Source organism: Acanthisitta chloris, unplaced genomic scaffold, assembly GCF_000695815.1.
Source record: "Acanthisitta chloris isolate BGI_N310 unplaced genomic scaffold, ASM69581v1 scaffold11060, whole genome shotgun sequence".
NCBI lineage: Eukaryota > Metazoa > Chordata > Aves > Passeriformes > Acanthisittidae > Acanthisitta > Acanthisitta chloris.
Window position 1 is genome coordinate 17,123 of NW_008649938.1, and position 23,683 is coordinate 40,805.

The 23,683-nt window shown below is 47.1% G+C and overlaps 2 protein-coding genes across 3 annotated transcripts in view; both read left to right on the forward strand.

Moving 5' to 3' along the window:
- SUPV3L1 (suppressor of var1, 3-like 1 (S. cerevisiae)) overlaps nt 1-94 on the forward strand; it is a gene marked incomplete at its 5' end in the record, with an annotated part of 13,122 nt that extends 13,028 nt beyond the window's left edge. Inside the window, one exon of the mRNA XM_009079160.1 lies at nt 1-94. This exon is cut by the window's left edge and continues 709 nt beyond it.
- Nucleotides 95-4,813: 4,719 nt separating this feature from the next.
- Nucleotides 4,814-23,683, forward strand: part of HKDC1 (hexokinase domain containing 1) — a 19,795-nt gene continuing 925 nt past the window's right edge. Inside the window, exons 1-17 of one of the 2 annotated variants that reach the window (XM_009079048.1) lie at nt 4,814-4,825; nt 9,131-9,293; nt 11,893-12,041; nt 12,132-12,251; nt 13,032-13,127; nt 13,874-13,973; nt 14,583-14,766; nt 15,082-15,237; nt 15,998-16,231; nt 17,367-17,671; nt 17,984-18,132; nt 18,222-18,341; nt 19,763-19,858; nt 19,949-20,048; nt 21,605-21,788; nt 22,471-22,626; nt 23,333-23,566. In XM_009079048.1, the coding sequence (XP_009077296.1) occupies nt 9,206-9,293; nt 11,893-12,041; nt 12,132-12,251; nt 13,032-13,127; nt 13,874-13,973; nt 14,583-14,766; nt 15,082-15,237; nt 15,998-16,231; nt 17,367-17,671; nt 17,984-18,132; nt 18,222-18,341; nt 19,763-19,858; nt 19,949-20,048; nt 21,605-21,788; nt 22,471-22,626; nt 23,333-23,566 (2,471 nt within the window). In that variant the 5' untranslated portion in view covers nt 4,814-4,825; nt 9,131-9,205. Of the gene's footprint in view, nt 4,826-5,406; nt 5,470-9,130; nt 9,294-11,892; nt 12,042-12,131; nt 12,252-13,031; nt 13,128-13,873; nt 13,974-14,582; nt 14,767-15,081; nt 15,238-15,997; nt 16,232-17,366; nt 17,672-17,983; nt 18,133-18,221; nt 18,342-19,762; nt 19,859-19,948; nt 20,049-21,604; nt 21,789-22,470; nt 22,627-23,332; nt 23,567-23,683 lie in introns of those variants that run through there. The other variant, XM_009078974.1, reaches the window with a different exon arrangement.

The following is a 23,683-nucleotide window of genomic DNA, read 5'->3' on the forward strand; positions in this document are numbered from 1 at the left end:
GTGTATGATCTGCTGCTCTGTGAAAATTTGAACTTGGTGTCTTCTTGCAAGAGATCCTCACATCATTAATAAACATCAGATGTTTCACTAGTAATGAAGTAGCTACTCATTCTATCCCTTCCCGAAGGGCAAAGTTTAACAGACAACAGACAAATAAGGAACAACCTGGAACAAAATTGGGTCAGAATGGTGATAGGAGTCATGTGCCTCTAGCCTTTGTATCCTGTGAAAATGTGGAAGGAAGTGAAAAGCATTTGTGTTAATGCATTGGGGAATGATGAAATTCTGGCCACCAGAATGTTTGAGTAAGCCTCAGATCTGTCATCTGAGGGGAAATCACTGACACAAAGCAAAATCTAGCTGTGCTCTTTAAATTGTCTTCACCTACAGGAAGCTATCACACTGACTCAGGTGAATTTGGGGGGGAGGAAAAAACCCCAGATAATTGGATTATGATTTTTGGAGGTATAATTTATTTACTTTTGAGAAGTTGAGATGTCTGTTTCACACATTATTTTATTCTGTTGCACTTCATAAATGCTCTTTGTGCTTCAGGTGCCAGTTGTGGTACCTGAATTTTGAGAGGAGGTGTGAAATGTTTCACTTTAGCTTGCACGATAGCTTATAGTGAAGGAACAGCTTGTGGGCTGATACTTACATTCCTCAACATTTGTGCTAATGGTATTTCCACATGCCTGTGGTGGCTGTCATGAGCTGTAAAAGTTAGGTGCTTACCACGTAGAGGAAGGTTTAATTTGTTGGAACTAGGTCCTTGGGAAAAGGACTTATTTTCCCGACGTATTGTCACTGAACAGTGTTTAAAGCAGTGCATCACCAGGCTGTGTCTCTTCTACAGACATGCAGGTGCTCTGTGATTATAGTGAGCAGCTCTAAGGTGTGCTCTTGACCTCCTAGCACAGATGCTGCAGAACCTGCTGTGTATTCCCAGGAGTGGGTTCTGGTGCTGGGATATATTGCTGGGCTGTCTGAGGAGAAAAATGCTACAGTGACCATATTTCTAGGGTTGGCTGTGTACAGGTGTGCACAGATCCTTCTTGTGTTAATGTTGGGATGCCTGTAAAAGCCAGGTTGGGTTTCACTGTACCAAACACCTGACTTCCTAAAATGATAAACCGTGTGTTTCTGCAGGTTGAAAGTTTGCTTTGAATCCCCTTTTTTTCCTCCTTGTATCAATCCTTTGTGCTGCTGTTCAGCAACAGGTCTGCAGTATGTTGAAAAATGTTTTTAGCAGCTGTTTTCGGAGTATTTCATGTACTCTTTCCTCATTGTTGACTAAAAAGCAAGCAGTGCCTTGAATGTGTCTAGTCCATGTGTTCTGGTTTCAGTACAGGACTGATGGGAAGAGGGAGGTTTAGGTCCTTCCCCTGCAAAGCCCCATATTTCTTTCTTCCCCCAAGAAGAACCAAGCAGCTCTGTGCACCAATGGCCATGTGCATGTTGTGGATTGTTTGCTTTGTAGATGAGTACCTTGACTCTGCTTTCCCAAGAGCTCTGCCAGCCTGTGCTGAACAGCAACACAACTTGCACAGAGCCTGCAGTTAACCCTTACAAATGTGTTCTGTTTGCTGCTGTTCACATAACTCGTGTGGCATGGGTTATGTGATTGAGGGGTACCAAGTTCCTCCACATTCCTTGGCACTCGACTCACTCAAAGGGAGCCTGTAACTGCTCAAGCCACATTTTGACCACGTTCATTGTCCCGTATACCTCTGGGACTGGACAGTCCAGGCTGGATCTGCAAACCACTGTTTAAAACGACCTTGTGCAAAGACATTTCCTCTGTTTTGTCTCCCTGGTGCACGTGGGGTTGGGTTGCAGGAGACTCAGTGTTACTGTGCTTTATTTCCAGTCTGTTCTGCCAGATTTATCCTTTAATTATATGCAGAGCTGTGTACTAGTGTGTAGTTTGGAGCAAGGAAAGTGTGTTCAGACCTGGGGGTGGGAGCCAGCCTTGTGTTTGAGCAGCAAACCATGCAATAAGGAAGTGAAATGACTAGAAGCATACTTTTTCGTGTTTTGCTGAGATTAGCACTTGGCTTAACTCGTTGCTTGTTCCCATAGTGACTCCATAGTAACTGTACTGGGAGCTCTGAAGTTTATTCAGGCGTTTCCAGGCTGACTTTATGAAAGTTTTCTTCAGAGCTGATGGTATGGCTGTCATTGATTCTCATTAGAATGGCTGCCAGATGGGTCCCATGTGGTACAGTCTGGACTGGTGTGGGGCAGAGCTATCCCAGCTGCCCATTTTTGATGTGCTGAAACGATTTCTGAGCAACATCAACAACATCGTTCACTTGATCTGGGAATCATTTGCAAAACAATTTCACGTGTTCAGATTTCCAGATTAATTTCAGGCATTCAAGGTAGAGCTGTTTTGAAGTTTATTATTTGTAAAATGCTGATTATAGCAGCACTGCTTGGTAAAAGCCTTCTGTCTCTTAAGCCAAATGTCTGTCCTTGGGTTGGATTTTCCACTCAGTCCCCCCAGGTGTTCTGCCTTACTTTGCTGCCTGATGTTGCCCTAGGCAGGGGCGGAATTGCTACTGGGGGGAGAAACGTGTTTTAAGGGCGAGTCTTGGAATCATAAGCTGTAACAAAGAAGGATTTCTCCTGGTGACTCGCTCGTAGCCTTGTCCACTGTCTCCTTGTCCACCTGGATATCAGACTTAGCAACCAGTGTTGCCATTGCCTTTGAGCTCTCACCAGAGAGATGCGTTTCTTCCGCGATAAAGTGCTAACCAGTGCGGTACCTCTTTCTGAAGGGAACTGGTGCGTGTTTAGCTGATGTATTTGAGATGTGAATTTCCCCATTGTAGCTGTCAGGTCCTTTCCTCTGCAGGTGCAAGGTGCAGACTGCAGGGCTGTGGGAGGCAGGCGCCTACCAGACCTTGAGGATTCTCCGCTGTGCCTTGAGATGGACTTTGGTGGGAGAGCTGCAGGAAAAGAAAGTAGAGAGACTCTATTACAATTTTGAAGTCTTGTTGGCTGTTGGAAAGAGCAAAGGGAAGGTTAGTGAATAACTTTTATTGGATGCAGCTCTGACAAAGGGGAAAACCAGCATTACCTCAAGCCCCCAAGCTGCATGTGATTGAGGCTGATCTGTTTGCTTGGGCCTGGATTGGTTCTGCTGTACTGGCCAGGATATGTATAAAATGGCTCTGCCATTTTTGGGTGTTGGGCCCTTGGTGCATTGCACTGCTGTCTGTGTGGAAATGAGATAATGTCCTGCCTTTTCTTGCACTCCAGCCTGCCGGAAGCTAGGATGCACCGGGGATGAGCAAACAAGCTACACAGTGATTCTGACACGTCAGGTATTTCACAGAGCTTGCTGCCAGTTTAGGAGCATTTGGATCTTTGAGACCCTTTTCCAGTGGCATCCGTTAGAGAAAGAAAGAAAAGAGAGAATGAAAAATAAATCTACTGTATTACAGACACAATGAGCTCTGGATCAAAGTGGGATGGAGCTTGAAAGGTGATGTTTTCAATTCTGCTGGCCAGAGGCGTTGTGACTCGGATGGCATGGGTAAACAATGAGGAGAGTCAGTGTCTGACTTAACGAGCCAACAGTTATTAAAAGATGAATAGAGGAGAAGTGAACCGTGCTTTCTGGCTGCTAGCGTGGCTTTTTTCTTCTTTCTTTTCTCCCTTTCTCTCGAAGATCAAAGGCCTAATTTTAGAACAAGCCCTATTTATGGACTGCTCAGCCACTCTGTCTGCTTTGCTCTTGTTCCAGAATAGTGGAAAATAAATAGAGCTGGCAGGATCTCCCAGTGTCCAGAGCTCATCCCTGATGCAAGGCAGGAGAGAAAAAAACCCCAAAAATTTTCTTAGCAGAGATTCTGTATAATTTGTCTCTACAGAGGGAGTTCCCCTCCCTCAGCTCTTCCAGTCTTTCCTTGTGATCAGAGGCTGAAAAAATGTGACCTGTGACTGCCCCTGATGTTCAGCAGAGCTAACTCCTCCTGATCCATGCCACAGCTGCCAGGATTGGGGAGAGTCCTGTCCCCGTGACTGGTATTGTGTATGGAGTTGAGTATTGTTCTGTGTGCCTGTATGTACAGCCCACCATAGTGGTCGGTTGTACTTTGTTGTTACAGTATCCTGAGATGGTTGGGTCCACTCTAGCCCAAGACATCCTTTCCTGCCAGGTGGCTGTCTCTGCCCTGCTCTGGATCTCTAGACAATTTTATATGGCTCAGTAGTTCTTTGTGTTTCCTCGCATTGCTTGGTACTCCCCTCCTCCTTTCTGTCTCCGTCTTTTTCCCGGTCTGCAAAATTTCAGGTGGCATTTGCCTGCCAGTGCAGCAAGTGTGCTCAGTTCAGCTGAGCAGTGGCTGGGGGGGAACACAGTATGTAGGTGTAGTTTGAGAGCGAGCCTCTAATTACCCCGTGAGAGTATCTTTTTTTACTTTCTCTGTTTCTGTCCTTTGTGTCAGCTTTTCAGCCAGTTTCCTTTGGATGATGTTTCCATAGTCCGTATCACTTGATACAATGGCAAATTCCTGGAATCACTTGTGTATTCAGAATGAACTTTTGAGGGTAACGGTTAAAGGCTGTGACAAATTCTGATTGTATGAGAAAGCTGCTCTTGCTGTAAGTACTCTGTGTTGCCAGTTAAAGGCATCTACAAGTGAGGCAGTCTGATAACCACACTGCTAGCTGCCAGGTAAATCTCTCCCCTCCCCAGGGTTTGCAGGACTGAGGATCTTCATCGGTCTGAAACTGTCTTCAGGAGGCGTGAAAGGAGAATAACCAGTCCACAACCTCTCTGCCGGGAATTGTGCAAGAGGCATTCCAGCTGGGAGCAGGGGTCTCTGTGTGTGCCTGCTCCTTTACACAGCTGAAGCTTAGTGGGTAAAAAGCTGCAGATAAGGGTGCAGTGTGCAGCACTCATGCGCGAGTGAGAGCGCTGAGCAGAGGCAAGAAGCCTCCTAGAATCCCCTGCACAGCCCCGTGCAGCACTTGGCTGTGCACCGCAGGGGCAGCCGCCGGCAGGGAAGCAGCGAGCAGGGCAGGCTGCTTAGCAACTGCACTTGGAAGTGCTAACTATTCCCAGGTCGGGCAGTAACAAAATCGATTTTTCTCCCTTTGGGCTTGGCAGCTCTCCAGGTGCCTGCTCTGGCACAATGAAGTGTGTAGCTGGGGAGGGAGGGACTTTGGGTTGATGTGGGGGTGATGCAAAGAGACAGAAGTTTAATCACTGAACTGATCACGCTGGATGGATTTATTTCTGGACTCAGTTTCCCAGGAACTCCACTATTCCACCCTGGGAGAAATGCCTCAGCTGAAGTTTCTCTAGCTCCAGCTTTGTGAATAAGGACCTGTCGCTTCGGAGTTACTCACAGCAGCTCTGTCACTCCTGGCTCATCCATCCGCTTCAGGAAAATGTTTGCCATCCACTTGCTAGCTTTCCATTTCACAAAGCTAAAAGAGGATCAGATAAAAAAGGTAAGATGCAGCATCAGCTGACCCCTGTTTTGAGAGCTGTGTACCCAGGTACGGCAGGGTCTGTGGTATGTCCTGCAGGCTGTGTAACTGCATTCTCTGCTGCAGCCAGTCAGCCAAATGCAGTAAGAGGTATTTGGACCCTAGAGCACTTGATGAGTGTGAAAATAGGCCTGGTTAGTGCTTTTCCCTGCACAGTTATCTCTTCCAGTGATGGAGCAAATGATCTTCAGTATGGAAAAGTGCTTTGTACTTTATCTGGATGGTGTGTAGTCCAGAGGGCAGAAAGGAACTTCTTGGTGAGTCACTTTACAAGTGCAGTGTGAAGGATGGGATTTCTTAGGCTGAGTAGGATTCAAGAGTCACTCACATTGTAGCAGGGATAGGGAGAACTCCTATGGGCCAGGTCTGCTGGGACTCAAGACATTTCCAGCTAGTGTTGGTGTGGGAGAAGTGCCTGTGCCTTCTCTCTGGTTGTCCAAACCTGGCTAATCACTCTTATAAATGTGACCTTTAATTGCAGTTGGAAAAGCTTGAGATGTCCCAGAACTGAAGCCATCAGTTCTGGGAGTGAGCTGCCTAATGGTTGCATTTCCCTAGTCTACTTGCATGGCCATGCTGGAACTGGCTCTGGGCTCATGCCCATCCTAAGAGCACATGGGACCTGTGAACTCCGTGGGTCAGAGATCCTCTGGTTTCTAGACTAGTTCCCTGCAGGCTGTCCGTGCTCCCAGAGTCTCCATTGAGTGCCCATCGCTGCCAGGCTCTGCCCCCTGGTTTTCCAGCCAGCTAGAGGCAGGGCTGTCTGCAGATCTGTGGCAGGAGATCCGAGGTGCCAAGGTACAGATCTGCTTGCACTGCTGAGCTCATCAGCAAAGCAAAGCAAGGGTTCTCTGTGCCCTAAACGTGGAGTGGCCTGTTCTTCAGAGGGCTTCATCCACTGATGCTGCTTGGAGAGCAGCGTTACAAGAGAGGTACTGCTGGTGTCTCAACAGTCAGCTCTCTCTGACTCAGTCATAACCCTTTTATCCCCAGGGTTTAATGTGATCAGAAAGGGACCTAATGTCCCTTCCTCGTGTGAGGATCTGATCTAAGATCTCTCATCTAGACCGTGCTATTCCTTCTTACTTTTCCCCTAAGAAAGAGAAAGCCCTTGTGGAGCAGTGTGTGGGTGGAGCAGGCTCTTCAGAGGAACATCCAGGGGGATGGTGAGAGAGGACTTCCCTGAAGGGAGGACAGGGCAGAGGAATTCTAGCAAAGCCAGTCTTCCTGGTAGGTGCCAACTAGTCCTTCCTGAAGACAAGAAACCACATGCTCCTCAGACGTCTCTTTTGAGGAGCCTAGGGTAGGCTGTATGGAACAGAATTGGTTTCTTCCTAATGAGAGAAGAGGAAGGCCTTCCCACCTCCCCCTCCCCAGGCTCGTTTACTCTGTGCTGGCAAGAACAAGAGCCTCTCTGCCACGAAAGCTGTGCTGTTTCCATAGTTGAGGCAAGGCACTTAAAAGCAAGGACTGTCCTTGTGCCCTGGGAGGGTGGCAGTGAGTTTGGTGTCTCCCAGCCTGGCCATTCCTGTGTTTACAAGCCAATGGTATATGGGCAGGGCCTTGTTCTGGTTGTAAGTCAGGCTGCAGAGCCTGTCTCCTTGGAGAGGACTCCCTGCTCCTGTGGTTGTAGATAAACAGAGTGGGGAATGCAGTTTCTGTGGGGAGTAGGGAGCTAGTACATGTTGCCTGCAAACAGACATGGTAAATTTTATTGCTCCTGAGGTTTGTTTTAGACAGGGACTTTTGTCACAAGGTTCTTTGGGTCTGTGTCAGAGCACGTGAGTGCTGTACGTCTCCAGCCACTGTATTTCCTCCTAAAAAGCAGTATGGGTGCATGGGCTGAGATAGTGTATCCTACTCAGTGGTGGGGCCTCAAAAAACCCTTGGAGGAAATCAAGTGCTTGTGCAAACAGGGCTACAAAGACAGATCTAAATAATGGCCTTCTCGAGGCACAGCTGTATCCAAAGGCAGCTACTTGGACAATTGCATCCTGCAACACTTCTCATCTGTGTGTGTTAGGTAAGTGCTGGAATGGCTTTCAGGGTGCTTCCAGGTGAGTCATTACTGTAGGTGGCCAGTCCAAATGGCAGCAGAGGGCAATTTATCTACAACCTGCACTCCCCTTATTAAACAATGCAGTCTTTTAGCTCCTGCCTTGTTGCTGGTGGAACTTGATTTGTGCCTGTTCTCCCAACCCTCCAGACCTCTCTGTGTATATGGGACTGATGAAATGCTCCGAACAGAAAAAGCAGCATTACAACATAGCCTGTGGTGAAGGAGTTCAGTGTCTGCAACTAAGCAAGTGTTGGAAGCTGTCCCACCTCTGTCCCTGAACCCTGCATTGTGGGGATTGGGATGTGGACACGAATTGCCTTTCAGGGACATCCAGCTATTTGCAGCACACACTTAGGTGCCTGCATCATGCTCATAGAGCACCAAAGTCTGAGTCCCCAGTGGAAAAGCTTCTGGATCTTGACAGATGCTGATTTTGCTGCATGAATCCTTCATAGTTCCTAAGCCATGTTACTTACAGCCCTGCAGGTAAATGTCACTCTCAGCAGCACATGGTCCTCAAGGAGAAAACCTGTAATTTTGCCCTTATGGAGCTGTAAATAAACACTGATTATCTTCTTTGCCAGTTTATCTGAATGAGGCTCTGCTACTTCATACATACTTTTGATTTGCTCTAAGTTCAGCTGGCTCTTATTTTGATGTATGCTGTGAGTTACAGATCCTTAAGAAAGGGTATTGATTGCACCCAAAGATGTGTTTTAGGGTAATCCTAGAATCACAAGAGAATGGAGGGCAGACCTGGAGTGAGAAGAAGGCTTTGAGCTCCAGCCTGGCATGCCAATAAAATTCATTTTCTGTGGAGTGAAGCTGAATAGATGTTTTGGGGTTGTGGCTGACATGCTTGGGTACGTACCAATGGCATTTTCTACACCTGACTCACGAGATCTAGCCAGTTTGCAGTTCTAGTTCATTACATGTATAGGAGGAGAGTGTGCTGTAAAATCAGCTTGTCAAGAACTCTAGCAAGTCTCATGGGCTTACGTATGTTGGTGAGTTACTGAGCCATCAGAAAAGTGGCCAGTTTTTGGACAGTAATTCATCAAGGCTGTATTAAACATACTCAAAATAGTTTTTGGAAGAGCAAATGCTCTGATGTCCTGGAGCTTGCTTGCACTGACAGTCATGGGAAGTTAGGTGCTGAAGTCAAAATGAAATGAGCTGGTGGAATCAGGGTTTGAGAGGTTGTGTGCTCACCTTCGGTTTGTTACGTGTGCAAGAGGAACTCTTTTGTCTCCTTGGGATCTGTTTAGCCTAATGTCCATTCAGGGGGTGGGAATGAGCATAGCAAATCTTGCCCAGCATAATGCAGCAGCACTGCTGGAACTGAAGTTCGGGATCTTCAGATCATTCATGTCGTACTGCACCCCTCGTGGTTAGAAAACTAGTGCAAGTGAAGGCTGTGAAGTTCCTGTGTTTTCTCTGCTCGCAGAGACGAAGGAAGCCTCCCCATGAGTCCTCCTGTGGTGTGGCAGCCATGCTATCCCAGGCAGTGGCTCAGCACTGAGGAGCACGATGCCTCCCAAGTAACACTTTTCCTCTTTGCAGGTTGACAGGTACCTGTACCACCTGCGCCTCTCGGACGATGTCCTGCTGGATGTGCTGGCTCGCTTCCAGGCAGAGATGGTGAAGGGCCTGGGGAGAGACACGAATCCCACAGCAGCAGTGAAAATGCTGCCATCGTTTGTGCGCTCTCTTCCTGATGGCTCAGGTAAACTCCTCCTGCTCCAGCACAGCAGTGCTCGTTTAGGAAGATGATGAGTTGCTGCCAGTGCTCAAGGACAGCATAGCAAAGACACAGGGCAGCCAGTGGCTTTGGGTTTGCCCATCTGCTTGGGAAAGCAGGTGTATATTGAGGAGACAACACTCTGGGCGAGTGCTGGGAGTTTTTTCCTTGCACCAGGTGGATCTTGACCTAGTGCTGCTTGTTTGTGGAAAGGCCTAGTAAGTGCTCAGAAACAGCCTCTCTCATCTGCAAAGTGGCTGCTCCTGGTGCAGGCCTTGCTGTAGGAGCTGTGGCTGGACATGGCAAGGGCAGCCTCTACAGCTCAGAGCCTGCAGTGCAATGTGCTGCAGGTGTGGGACATGGGGCAGGGCCCTGTCCTCCCTGGGGCTACAGGGAGGGCAGGATGCCACAGTGAAACCCCTCAAAGTGCAGCGTGACAGCAACACTCTTTTCAGAGCTGTGATCCCTTCTTGACTTCTGGCAGAAAACTCTGCACTACTTTTTCTAATGACCCCCAAAAGTGATCTCCTTTTGCTCTTCTTTGCCTTCTGCTTTGGGAAAATCTGCTCTGTTTCTTCAGATGGATCCTTGTTTCCAGTTGCTCCTGAAACTTAAACAGTGAGGGAGGAAATGCAGTGGTGTCCTCTGGGAGGATCTAAAAGCCCATTTTGTTTGGAGAAATATGCCCATCCAAACCAACTCTCCTGGATCAGCTGGCTCCTGCCAGTGCAGGCTGACAGAAAACGAATTTTTTTCCACATTTAACCGGATGAATTTGTGCAGGACTCTGTGTCTGGCCTAAGTAAGGACTCAGTGTATAACAGCTGTGCAGAAAACCTAAGAGAATTGTTAGCTTTGTACCTCATTTCCACAGGACTTTACTCCTTGTGAAAGTAATTTCCCTGCAGTTAAATGAGAAATAACTTTAGTAGCATGAAGGGAATATTTGGAGGCAAGTCCCTTGAAATGAGGCATGTCTGAGAGAAATTACATCCAAACTGCCTGGGTGGAAGTGAGCACTCTTCCTTTTGCTGCTGCCTTCATCAAAGAGAAAGAAGTACTTTCTTAACCCTTGTGATCCCAGTGACCGTCACTGGTCCTGAGGTCGCATGTGGCACTGACCCTGTCCTGACATAGCAGGGAGCCCCTGAGGTCAGGAGACTTGAAAAATTGCATTTAGTGTCATCACTGCAGCAAGACTTAATATTCCTCAATGCCAACTTTGGACAATGCTCCTCTGGGCTGTGTGACCTTTCTGCTGTGACAAGGACGTGCTGCAGTATCAAGCTGGGCTGTTACTTACTGACTCTCTGCCTACTTGAAGTATCACATTGGTTTTGCTATTTCTGCTCTCTTGAAACATCCGTGTTGGTTATTTTGCTTCCAGACAAAACTTCTAGCAGGTTCAAACACCTCAAACTTGGCTGGATTTTCCCATTTGCAACAGCAATGAACTTTCAGATTTTTTCAGTATCTGTTGTTGTTCCTATCTGAAATGACTCACATGGAGCATCATTGGTTTTCCATCATTTAGGGCTTAATGGTCTGACTAATGTTGCAGCTTGCTGAGTAACCCAATTTGCCTCCTTACCTACATGGAGCCGGTTTTCCATCATTTAGGGCTTAATGATCTGACTAATGTTGCAGCTTACTGAGTAACCCAATTTGCCTCCTTACCTTTGTTTACCTGACCATGGGACTGCATTTCTCTTTTGAGAAGGGCCTTCTCCTGTGCGTGGGATAAACAGTTGTTTTATTGTAGCAGCGAAGCCAACTGTCCTTCCAACTGAGGTTTCCTGCTGCGGTTTTCCATCATTTAGGGCTTAATGATCTGACTAATGTTGCAGCTTACTGAGTAACCCAATTTGCCTCCTTACCTTTGTTTACCTGACCATGGGACTGCATTTCTCTTTTGAGAAGGGCCTTCTCCTGTGCGTGGGATAAACAGTTGTTTTATTGTAGCAGCGAAGCCAACTGTCCTTCCAACTGAGGTTTCCTGCTGGAGGAGGAAGTGTTTGAGCTAGGAGTGCTTGCTAGCTGAGAAACAGAATGTTGTTTTACCCAAACACCCAAAGGTATTTGGAAAGGATTGTGTTTGTTGACTTTGAGTGGCAAGTTAGCCTTGTCTTACCTGGAATTTGACTTCTGCAGCAGGGCTGAGTCCTGACATGTGACTGCAAATCCCACATCCTTTACTGGACATAGATACCTGCTCTCACACTCCCCCCATGTTTCATATGATGGGTTTGCAGTCTCTGTGTGCTCTGGTTGGCTTTGCTCATCCTTCTGCAGCTTGAAAATGTGCTGCTGTGGAAGGAGCAAGGTGGAAAAACCCAGACTGCTAAAAGAAAATTAAATTAGCTGTCACAAACCAAGCTAACAGAAGGGACCCAATACCCTGGCTTAGGGTTTCTAGCTTTCAGCCTTCCTGGTGATGCTCTCAGGCCTGTAGGACAAGGACCTGCCCTAATGGGGCACAGGAGCCCATGGCTGTGGTGAGGGAGGGAGCTGGGCCGTGGCCTCCAGCACGGCACCTGGGCCACGCTCCTTGGCCAGCAGCAATGTTTTCCTGCTTGTGTTGCAGAGAAGGGTGACTTCCTTGCTGTTGACCTGGGTGGCTCCCAGTTCCGTGCCCACCAGGTGAAGGTGTTTGATGATGGGAAGCAGAGCAGCCAGCTGGAGAGCAAGTTTTACCCCACACCCAAGGAGGTCACACAGGGAAACGGAGCCGAGGTGAGGCATGCAGGGTCTCCTGCATTGTACTGTGCTGGAGTGCCTGCCTGCAGGACACAGCCTGACTCTGCTCTCTCCTCTCTTGTGTAGCTCTTTGATTACGTTGCTGACTGTCTGTTAGACTTCATGGCGACCAAAAACTTGAAGCATAAGAAGTTACCTCTTGGCTTTACATTTTCTTTTCCATGCAAACAGACCAAACTGGAAGAGGTAAGATGCATAAAGACATACTATTGTCAAGCCAAGCACCTTGCAGAATCAGGAGAAGCTACTGCATGGGAGTGTTTCCTGTGATGTTTTGGTGAGGTCACATTCACATTGCTCCCTGACGAAGGCACAGACATCCATTAACATCTGACTAGCTTGACTACCATTCAAATACCCATTTTGATTTCAAGGCAACATGATCTCTAAGTTAAAGCTATTGTTTTACTTAATCAGTACCCAATTCCACAGTACCATGTGCCCTTGAATGAAGACTGTTAGGCTGTGAAATACATACTTTTGTGTCCTGAGGCACAGTCTTTGTCTAATCACTCTCTTTCTGTTTCTCTTTTGCAGTTGATTCTAAGTAGGAAAGACCTGTAGCTGAGCTGTTTGGGAGACTGTGTGGGGAAGTGAAGGGCTGGCTGTGATTACTGCGTGTTCTCTTTCTAGCCTCTCTTTTATTCCTAGGGATGTGTGCTCTCAGTCTCACAAGTGCTTTGTGCTTGATGCCATTAGTCTGTGGTGAGCTTTGGGAAAGCCACGTATGCTTTAAACAAAGCACAGGGAAAAGCATTTGCAGATTTGGGACTTTATGATTGGACCCATTTAGTTGTGCTGGTGCTGACAGGTACCCCAAGGTAAGATGTCCTGCTGTGATTTTTTTTTGGCCCATTTTCAACACGTGGAGAGACATCGTGGGCTTATCCTTTGGGCTTGGCTTGCTTTGTAGCAGTTTGTGTGCTAAAGCTGGAGCTTTTGGGTCACTGCACTCTTACGTTTCAGGGGGTTCTTCTTGCCTGGACGAAACACTTCAAGGTCCGAGGAGTTCAGGACACAGATGTGGTGAGCTCGCTGCACAAGGCCCTCCAGAAGCATAAGGCAAGTTTTGCACCTGCAGGAGTTGAACCTGAGTCACCTCAGATTGTCCTCCTGGGAGATCAGCTCTTGGTGTGTGGGTTCTTTTGGGAGTCGTCAGGCATCCTTCAAGGATAGCCAGTAACAGCTGTCCAATATGGATGTGTCTCTGGTGGACCTGTGTCTCTCTTGGGGCTGGAAGGAGACATGCACAGCAACATGCTGGGCCCCCTGTCTGACCTACAGGGAATCTGCTGTGAAACTATCGAGTGAGATACAAAAATCTCAGGAGTTTCACACACTGTGTTTCCAGCCTGGCTTGTGAGATGCAGGTGGGGAGAGGGAAACTAGCATCTCAAACTGGCACACCTAACTCTGCCAGAGCTGCCTGTCCACTTCAGTCTGTGGAATGGAGTGATTGGTTATGATTTTTAAGGTCAGCAGAAAGATGATCAAATCTGCCCTTGAACTAGTGTGTACCTTTGTGCTTTAATACTTCGTACGTGTATTTTCATCCCCTTTGGCTGGATGTGGGAAAAACAAACCCTGCAAGCAAAGACCCTGGCTGGTCAAGCACTTGAGAATTCAGATACTTGTTGTTTTACAGGGCTGTGGGAACAGTGTTATGAAGGGAAGTAGTGTGTCTTTCAGCTGAGGAGCTGCTCTGGACCAGGCCTCCAACTGGCAGTCTGGGGGATGTGTCTGCATGCTGTGGCTTTAGATACTCCTAAGGTTTTTTTCCTTTTAATCACCCATCTTTATGCTGTTAGGACGTAGATGTTGAAGTCTTGGCACTGGTCAATGACACTGTGGGAACCATGATGACTTGTGGATATGATGACCCGCGCTGTGAAGTTGGACTCATAATTGGTAATTTTTTCTGTTCACTGAGTAGTGTTTTTTCCCCACTTTTGGTTCATTCTAACAAATCTGGGGCAGAAGGGAGTTTTCCAGTGCAGGAAAGAGCAGAAAGAAAACAGAAAAAACAATGGTTAGATTTTCAAGCCTGGCTGCCTTCTCTAAAGCAGCTGTTTTTATGCTGATCACATTGCCATCAAATACCACGGTCCCCATTTTGTCTGGAGTCACTTGTGACCAGCATACTAAACTTTTCTGCTGACTGTATAGAAAATTGCTGTGTGCCTGTCCAGGGAAAGCTGAATTCCTCTCACTGCCTGGTAGTTAGGATCAGCTGTTTCTCCATTTTGTGCACTGTGATGGCTTTTTAAGGCACACAGAAGTATATTTGAAAAAGAAACAAATGTTTTTAAACAAGTTAAGCCCTAGAATAATTTCCAGGTTTTTTTTCACTAACTGTGAAATGATTTGACACTAGTATCCTGTACCACAAGGTTATGTGTTCATATTTTCTCCCAAAGACAATAAGCTGACTTATTCCCAAGCATGTGCACTTAAAATGAGCAAAAAGGAAACCTGTAACAAACAACAATTCATCTACTCTGTCTCCAACATCCACAGGGACTGGCACCAACGCCTGCTACATGGAGGAGATGAGACACATCGAGCTGGTGGAAGGGGATGAAGGGAGGATGTGCATTAATACAGAGTGGGGGGCCTTTGGAGATGATGGTGCTTTGGATGACCTCCGCACAGAGTTTGATCGGGAGCTCGATCTGGGATCTCTCAACCCCGGAAAACAATTGTAAGTGATTCCCTGACTGATTGGTCTCAGCAGTCCAAGCTCTCTGAGTGTGTTTCCAGCATAAGCCAGGAGCCCCTTTGGAACAAGAACTGGGTTAAGTGAACACGAGTTGACTTGATCCTCATCCTGTCCTATCCAGACCTTTCCCTTCTGGGGAGAGTGGGCACCTTTCACACCTCTCTGCCTCAGGCAAAGGGATTGCTGCTGTGGTTGCTATGTGTTCCTAAAAGTAGGTGGTTCCTCTGGTGTGATGCTGTGGAGGGCTAAAGAGAGTAGCTGGTGAACACCTGTCATCCCTCCTGTGCCCCATTCCAGGTTTGAGAAGATGATCAGCAGCCTGTATTTGGGAGAACTTGTAAGACTTATTCTCCTAAAAATGGCAAAGGAAGGTCTGCTCTTCAATGGGAAAGTGTCAACAGCTCTGCTTACCAAGGGCAAGATCGAAATGAAACACGTGTCTGCAATGGAGAAGTAAGAACGTGCAGTATGCTCTTGGAGAGTGGTTGTTAGTCTCTCACAAACACAGCAATGACAATGAGTGTGCAAGTACAATCTGTGAGTGTTGGGAACAGTCCTGAACTGTTCGACTGTTTTGCTTTTGTCTAGAGGAAAAGGTAACCTTTCTGTAAGTGGGAATTGGTGTAAGACAAAGTTTTAGCAAAGTACCACAGGAGCAAATGTTTTGCTAACAGTCACAGATGCAGGGTTTTAAAACAGCCTCTTTGGAGACCTGAGAACATGGGATGGTTATAGCAGTTTTTGGCTCTTCTGGTATGGGAATACTGGGGGTTGTGGAGATAGTACAGATTCTGGATCAGCTAATGGATGACTACATGGAACACTGTTGGATTCTGGTATTATGAAGCGGAATCCTGGCCCTTATTGTCACTCTGGAAGCAATTTTCTTTGTTGTGCTGTGTGAAGCTGTGCATCCATTCCTGTGCTCCCCTTCTGTGGGCTATTTTATCCCATTCTCTTCTTGACTAGCTAATTGGTAAGTCTCACCAAAAGCTGAACCCCAGGAAGCAGCCTCTTAAAAGTCTGGTCTCTCCCCTGGATTCTTTTGGGAATACTGTGGGAAAGCCATTGCTGGTACATGGGAACCAATTATGCTGCTGCCTGAGAGGTTGTGTCCTGGTCCTCTCTCATTCCTTTTGGAGCCAACATGCAGGTGTTGATGTGTGTGTTGACCTAACATCCTTGCATCCGATGACGTATTGTTTTGGGGTAGGTACAAGGAAGGCCTGAGCAACGCAAAAGAGATCCTTACGGAACTGAGCCTGTTTCCCTCTGAAGAGGATTGCATTGCTGTTCAGCACGTCTGCACCATCGTTTCCTTCCGCTCGGCCAACCTCTGTGCTGCTGCCCTGGCAGCCATACTGACCCGGCTGAGGGAGAACAAAAAGCTCTTACGGATGCGAACCACGGTTGGGATAGATGGGGGACTCTATAAAACCCACCCACAGTAAGTAGCTAAAGGGGATTCATGGCCACATGTTGATGTTGCAAAGAGTCTCCACCTGCATGCGTGTTTCAGAGAAACGCTGGTCTTGCTGCAGGTTTCAGGTGAGATCAGACTGGCTCAGTTATTGCAAAGTTGTCTCAGGAGCACTGGAATTTGGGATGGGGTGGGAAAAACATGACACCTAGAATAATGGTGTCTGGGGGAGTGCAACTGATTTCTCAGGTGACTTCTGGACCTCCACAGCACTTAGAGTTCACTGTGGGTTTTTAATTTTCTTTTTTTCTCCCCACACTGCCTCCTTGTTTTTGAACCTATGCTTTCCCAAACTGGAAACTTTCCCAAACATTTCTCCCAAAATGGATGGAGATTTGATTCCAGATGGAGACTCTCACCCTCTGTGGTTGTAACTCTTCACTGTTGCCTGGCTGCTCTCCAGTGTCCCTATCCCTTGGCACTGACACTTAATTACAGGTGTCTTTGCATTTGTGTAAGCAACCGGTTCTGCAGAACAGCCAGAAGTCAGGGTCCTTGGCCCATTCTGGGCCTCTCAGTTCAGGAAGGATATTGAAGTGCTGGAGCAGGTCCAGATGAGGCTGGTGAAGGGACTCAAGCACAAGTCCTATGAGGAGAGGCTGAGGGAGTTGGAGTTGTTTAGCCTGGAGAAGAGGAGGCTCAGGGGGGACCTTATCGCCCTCTGCAACTCCCTGACAGGAGGTTGGAGTCAGGTGGGGGTTGGTCTCTTCTCCCAGGCAACCAGCAGCAGGACAAGACTTAAGTAGACTTAAGCTCTGCCAGGGGAGGTTTAGGTTGGATATTAGGAAGAGATTTTTTACAGAGAGGGTGCTCAGGCATTGGAATGTGCTGCCCAGGGAGGTGGTGGATTCACGGTCCCTGGAGGTTGTCAAGATGAGACTGGATGTGTCATTTAGTGTCATGGTCAAATAATGACGGTAGGGTTGGACTCGATAATCATGGATGTCTCTTCCAACCTGGTTGATTCTATGATTTCCCAGACCAGTTTCTAACCTTTTCACTCCTCTTGGCTGTGCTTCAGCCCTGGTGCTGTTGGGTGTGGATGTGGAGAAATCCATGCTCAAAATGCCTGTGGGAGTCTAAGACATTGTGCTCCTGACAGATATGCCAAACGCCTGCACAAGGTGGTGCGACGGCTGGTGCCCAACTGTGACGTGCGGTTCCTGCTCTCTGTGAGCGGCAGTGGAAAGGGAGCTGCCATGGTCACTGCGGTGGCACACAGGCTGGTCACCCAACGCAAGCAAATCGATGCCACTCTTGCCCCCTTCCTGCTGTCCCTCAAGACCCTCAGGGAAGTGAAGGACAAAATGAGGACTGAGCTGGAATATGGGCTGAAGCGAGAGACGCAAGCCAATGCCACAGTGAAGATGCTGCCCACGTATGTCTGTGGGACACCAGATGGAACAGGTTAAGTCATTTCCTGACCACCTGAGGGTGTTCAGGAAAGTCACTTGTTTGTTTTCTGGGGGGAGGGAATATGGCAGTTAATCTGGAAAATGCCAGAGGGATTTATGTTGTCAAACCAGTGCTTCCTGTGATCTTATCTGGCTGGTCCTTCAGCTCCATGCTAGGAGACTTGATGGGATGAATGCCATGGGCAGCAGCCTGCTGCCGTTGGTGTGGGTGAAGTTTCCTGCGCGTGTGTGGCAGAGTATGCCATTCTGGCTGACAAACGTGCTACGGAAACCACCAAAGTTAAATACCTTTTTTCTCCGACAGAGAAAGGAAAGTTCCTTGCCCTTGATCTTGGTGGCACAAATTTCAGGGTTCTGCTGGTCAAAATCAGAAGTGGGAGAAGAAGATCAGTGCAAATGTATAACAAAATCTTTGCCATTCCTTTGGAGATCATGCAAGGGACAGGAGAAGAGGTAATCTCTAATGGATGTTTGACTGATCCAGCCAAGGCCCGTTGTATAGGATTACTTGTGTGATTTAGATACTTCTTCTTTCCTTCCAGCTCTTTGACCATATTGTCCAGTGCATAGCAAACTTTCTGGACTATATGGGGATTAAAGGCGCTCGGCTGCCTCTGGGATTCACCTTCTCCTTCCCGTGCAGGCAAGCCAGCATTGACAAGGTGAGAACTGCCACATGGAATGGGCCAGATGTCAGCTGTGCATCTGCTGGTACATGGCATCCTTTTGGGCAAGGGTGACTTGTTGGTTTGGAAAATGTGCAAATTAGTTGTGTTGCGTCCTATCCTATGTGGATATGGAAGGTAGAACTTTCACCTCTCTGATAAGAGGTGATGTTACTTGCTTTCATTCTATAAAGTCTAAGCCCTTATGATAGTGAAATGACTGCATATGAATAACCCAGGTGCCTCTTAGCTGCCTTAGCTCTTCAATGGCAGGAGATAGCAGATGTCTTCTGCTTGCTCAGCTGCAGTCCCAGGGTGTTTTTGTAACTGTGCTGCACAGTTCTGGCTGTCTAACATCTGCACTGCTTCAGTTTCCTTTTGTCAAGTGTCAGTGGGCAGACCTGAGCTTGCTTGTTGGCTTTTGGACCGATATCATATCTTGTTCTTTCCAGATCCAATGTAGGAAAAGATTATTTTGGTGTGTTTCCAGAGAGGGGCAGGGGAGGTTGTGCCGCTTAGTTCTAGCCAAATATGTAAGCTACTGGGAAAATAGACTTTGCATGTTATTGCATGTTTGTATGTTCTGGTGGGTTTCACAACAGCCTCTAAGCCTGGAAACTAGTCTGCTGTGTCTCAATTTTCAGCTCACAGTGGAGACTATAGCAATAGGACTTGGCCTTTCGTGCAGAGATGACTCAATATGCCTCCCAAACCTACAGCACAGTGTTTAGGGCTGACAAATGATGAGGAAACAAATCTCACAGTATTGGTGGCAAACTGAGGGAGGCACATCTGTGTCAGGGTATGTTCCCCTGTGTGTTTGGTCTTCTACTGTTGCCAGAACTTGAGGGTGTTTTTTCAGGGTATCTTTTTCTCCCACTTTCTCTCTATTTTGTTACCAAGTGGAAGGCTAATAACTTCATGTAACCTGGAAATTGACTTCTGTCAGTCCTGATTGCTGTCTGAAAAGAAACAAATTAGTGTTGCCTAGAGTTATGTGATCATACCAAGTGTCCTTCAGTAAATCAGCAAAAATTAACAGTGGATGTTCATTAATGTTTGTTGAGTGTTTAATTTTTTGCAGCAAAAGTGTTTTTGCAATCTTTCCCTCACAGCTAATACAATGTGTATGTGCACAGGAGGTGAGATGACGTTTTTCCAGAAGAGATGTAGAAGGCACTGGGTTGGCAGAGCCTTGATAAGTAGCTGAGTAAACCTGGAGTCACTACCACCAGCAGCTGAGGGACAAAGACACACGTGCACACACTGCACTAGACACTCCTAGTAATCTGTCCAGGGAAACACATTGTTAGAAACACCCAAAACTGGGGTGAGGCTGGAGGCAAGGAGGGACTGATGCTTGAACATACAGTGTGCACTCTCTCTTCACTAAGGATTTCCTTGCTCTTCTATTTCAGGGAACACTTGTGGGATGGACAAAAGGATTCAAGGCAACAGGCTGTGAGGGGGAAGATGTTGTTGATATGTTGAGAGAGGCCATCAGGAGAAGAAATGTGAGCTTTGCTTTTCTGCTCTTCTTGGTGTATTTATTGCACCCTCCCCCTTCCTCTGGGACCCACTACTGACTGTGGCTTGTGTTTTAGGAGTTTGACTTGGACATTGTAGCAGTGGTGAATGACACTGTTGGGACCATGATGACATGTGGATACGAGGATCCAAACTGTGAGATTGGCCTTATCGCGGGTACGGTGACCATGCTGAGAAGAAAGCATGTCTGCTAGGATTTGGGATTTGTAAACCAGCATCCTTTTATTTGAGTTTGGTGTATGGTGTTACTCGTGGCTTGGGGTTCTTGGCAGATTCAACAAGGATCCCGACTCTGTGTTGAGAGCATGGAGCCAGGTGTTTCCTGGTGGTGCTGACCACTTGGACAAGATGCAGTGGGTTGAAGTAGATGGACAGGCCCACCTGAATATGAGGAAGAAATTCCTTACTGTGTGGGTGACCAAGCACTGCAACAGGTAGCCCAGAGAGCGTGTGGAGTCTCCCTCACTGGTGATATTCCTGAGCTGTCTAGATGCAATTCTCTGCAGTGTGCTCTGGAAATGACTCTGCTTGAGTGGGATGTGGGACCAGATGACCCACTGTGGTGCCTTCCAGCCTTGCCCATGCAGTGATTCTGCAATGGTGCCGAACAAGTGATGTATGGTCAAAGGATGAGAACAGCAGGCAGAGCATGAATCCTTGCTTTGACAAGTGTATCCATATTCACTGTGCAACCAGGTCACAGACCTTGGAAATGCAGGTATTTTTAAAAATCTGAATTCATTCTCTTTAGACTTTCTAGATTATACCTCTGAGTTTTGATCGAGAAATACATCTAAGCATAGAATCACAGAATGGTTTGGGTTGGACAGACCTTAAATCTCATCTATTTCCAACCCACCTGCCATGGGCAGGGACACCTTCCAGCAGCCCAGGTTGCCCCAAGCCCCATCCAACCTGGCCTGGAACACTTCCAGGGATGGAGCAGCCACAGCTTCTCTGGGCAACCTGTGCCAGTCACTACCCTCACAGTAAAGAATTTCTTCCTAACATCTTATCTAAATCTCTTGTCTTTCAGTTTAAAATGGTTTCCCCGTGTCCTATCGCTATCTTCCTCTCTTTTATAAAGCTCCCTTTAATTACTGGAAGGTCACAGCGAGGTCTTCCTGGAGCCTTGTCTGCTCCAGGCTGAACGAGCCCAGCCCTCTCAGCCTTTGTAGGAGAGACTGTAAGGTCTGAAGCCCCAGTTGGAATATAAGCACTTCTGTCTGGCTAAGTGCACTCATTTCACTTGGAGAACTGGTCCTTGTATCAGTTACTGTAACTCATGTTGTGAGTGATGAGGTCCTATCCACCGCATTATTTCAGGCTTGGAAACTGCTGACTGCTGCCAGGCTCCTGTCAGTTTCTGCTGGGGAGCACACTGCCTTGCGGGATGTTTTGTGATGTATTACGACCACACGGGCAGCAGTGACTCATCAGTGCTTGCAGTGATGGCCAAAGCCATTTCTGACTTGTAAGACTCTTCATTCCTCTGTGCTGGGGATTTTCTGCTCGGGACCCATTTGGCTTGGTAATGACTTATAGCACTCTTAGCATTACTGGGCAACACTCACTTCTGTAAGACATGGAGAAATACCTGAAGTTTGGATATGGCAAAGAGAACTTTGAGATGATTGCTGCAATCATTTTCCATAAATTTCAGGTGCTACTTCCCTTTTCTGGCTGAAACCTTGTCATTTCTTCCCTTTTAGGAACAGGCAGCAACGTGTGCTACATGGAGGACATGAAAAACATAGAAATAGTGGAAGGGAATGAAGGAAAAATGTGCATTAATACCGAATGGGGAGCATTTGGTGACAATGGCTGCATTGACAACATCAGGACTAAGTATGATAAGGAAGTGGATGAAGGCTCACTAAACCCAGGGAAACAGAGGTAAACGTGATGGTGCTGATGCCAAGAGCCTGATGAAGTCAGTCTTCAAGAAGCACTGGCTGCTTTTTAAAATAGGCTTAATGAATGAATAGTCAGAGAGGAACTTTTAATATTGCATGTGTTTTGTTGTAAAGTAACTTGGATGTCAGGAGAAAAACCAAAGTTGTACATTATTCCTGTTGGCACAGGACTGTTCACACCTTAGGACAGGTACCAAACAGTGCAGCTTTTAAGATTTCCCTGCAATGTGTGGGCTGTGTTTTGTTCATCCTCTTAGGGTGGATTTTCAGAGGTAAAATACAACTCGAGCGAGAGGATGAGTTGAACTTGGCTGTTCTTTGTTTAAAGACAGCATTGATTAGGAGTGATCACTGCTGAATGCACGGGGGGACAGGGGAATGTTTCACTTCAGTCTGGGCTCTAACACTGTTCTGTTAAATATTGCAATTTTTTTCTACTTGCGTTACCATTTGGCACAAGTAAATATATTGTAATTAGTGTTTGCACTTGAAGTCACCTCAACAGATTTTGGATATTCAGGAGATGGAGTTCAATGGCTACTGCTCTGCAAGCTTGGGCTGGTTTTTGGGAGTTCACAGGTCGTGTGCATATCAGTCATGCTAAACAGAGCTAACATGGCTTCTCTTTAAAGGCACGTTCTTGTCCTTTTATAACCTAACAGGTATGAAAAAATGACCAGTGGAATGTACCTAGGGGAAATAGTAAGGCAAATTTTGATCGACTTGACCAAACAAGGGCTGCTGTTCAGAGGACACATTTCAGAATCACTCAGGAAAAGAGGCATATTTGAAACAAAATTCCTGTCTCAGATTGAGAGGTAAAGTTGTTAGACTTACATGGTTTAAGTCCTTAGGGTCTTCGGGGGCCCTTAGAAAACAGTCTTCTGCAAGTGTATGGAGCCCTCTCCTTCAAGAGGTTGATGAATTCAGTTAGAGCTTTCCTCTTTGTGCACTTCCCCATCCTCAGAAGAAAGGCCAAAGATGAGGAATGGGGGGAATTCCAGAATTATTCTGTAGTTATATGAATTATCATCTCCTACCTACATAACTGGATTATCTCGGATGTCTTAACCATCAAGCATGATTAGTCTTGGAGTGTTTCTTGTGGGACTTACTAAAAAACAAGTAAAAAGTTGGTGATAGATGAGTGTGTACTTACCTATGTATCTGTGCATGATTGCCATGGTCTTCAGGCTATTTGAAACACTCCCTGTTGTGGAAAGCCTTGAAAGTAGAGTCTGAGCTTTGAGGTCAAAAAAAACACAGTCTGGTGGCTGATCTGGCTCAGCTCTCTCACGGCTTTGGGAGTTAGATGGATCACTACTGGCTGTGCTTTCTGGCAATACACCCTGACATGGCAAAGGGCATGCTAAGGAGCAAGCTTGCCACCTGAATCCAGTCTGAAACGGGCCTGAAAAGACTCAGAGTGTTGTGTGTGAAGTGGGCCCCCTCCCTTTGAATCACCTTGGGCTCAGCTCTAGGACTCCCTAACGCCCTGCTGTGCGTGTTCCCCGCTCTGCGCAGTGACCGGCTCGCCCTCCTCCAAGTGCGGCAAATCCTGCGGCAGCTTGGCCTGGACAGCAAGTGTGACGACAGCATCATTGTGAAAGAGGTGTGTGGAGTTGTCTCGAGGAGAGCGGCACAGCTCTGCGGGGCAGGGCTGGCAGCTGTTGTGGAGAAGAAGAGAGAGAACCAAGGTGTGGAGCACCTGCAGATCACTGTTGGAGTTGATGGGACTCTGTACAAGCTCCATCCACAGTGAGTACCTTGGTACCACTTGCTTTGGCCGTTTGCTCATTTGCACTGTGAAAACAGATTAACCTGCTGAGATTTCTGCTGAGATGATTAAAAATATGAAAGGATATAAAGATCTAA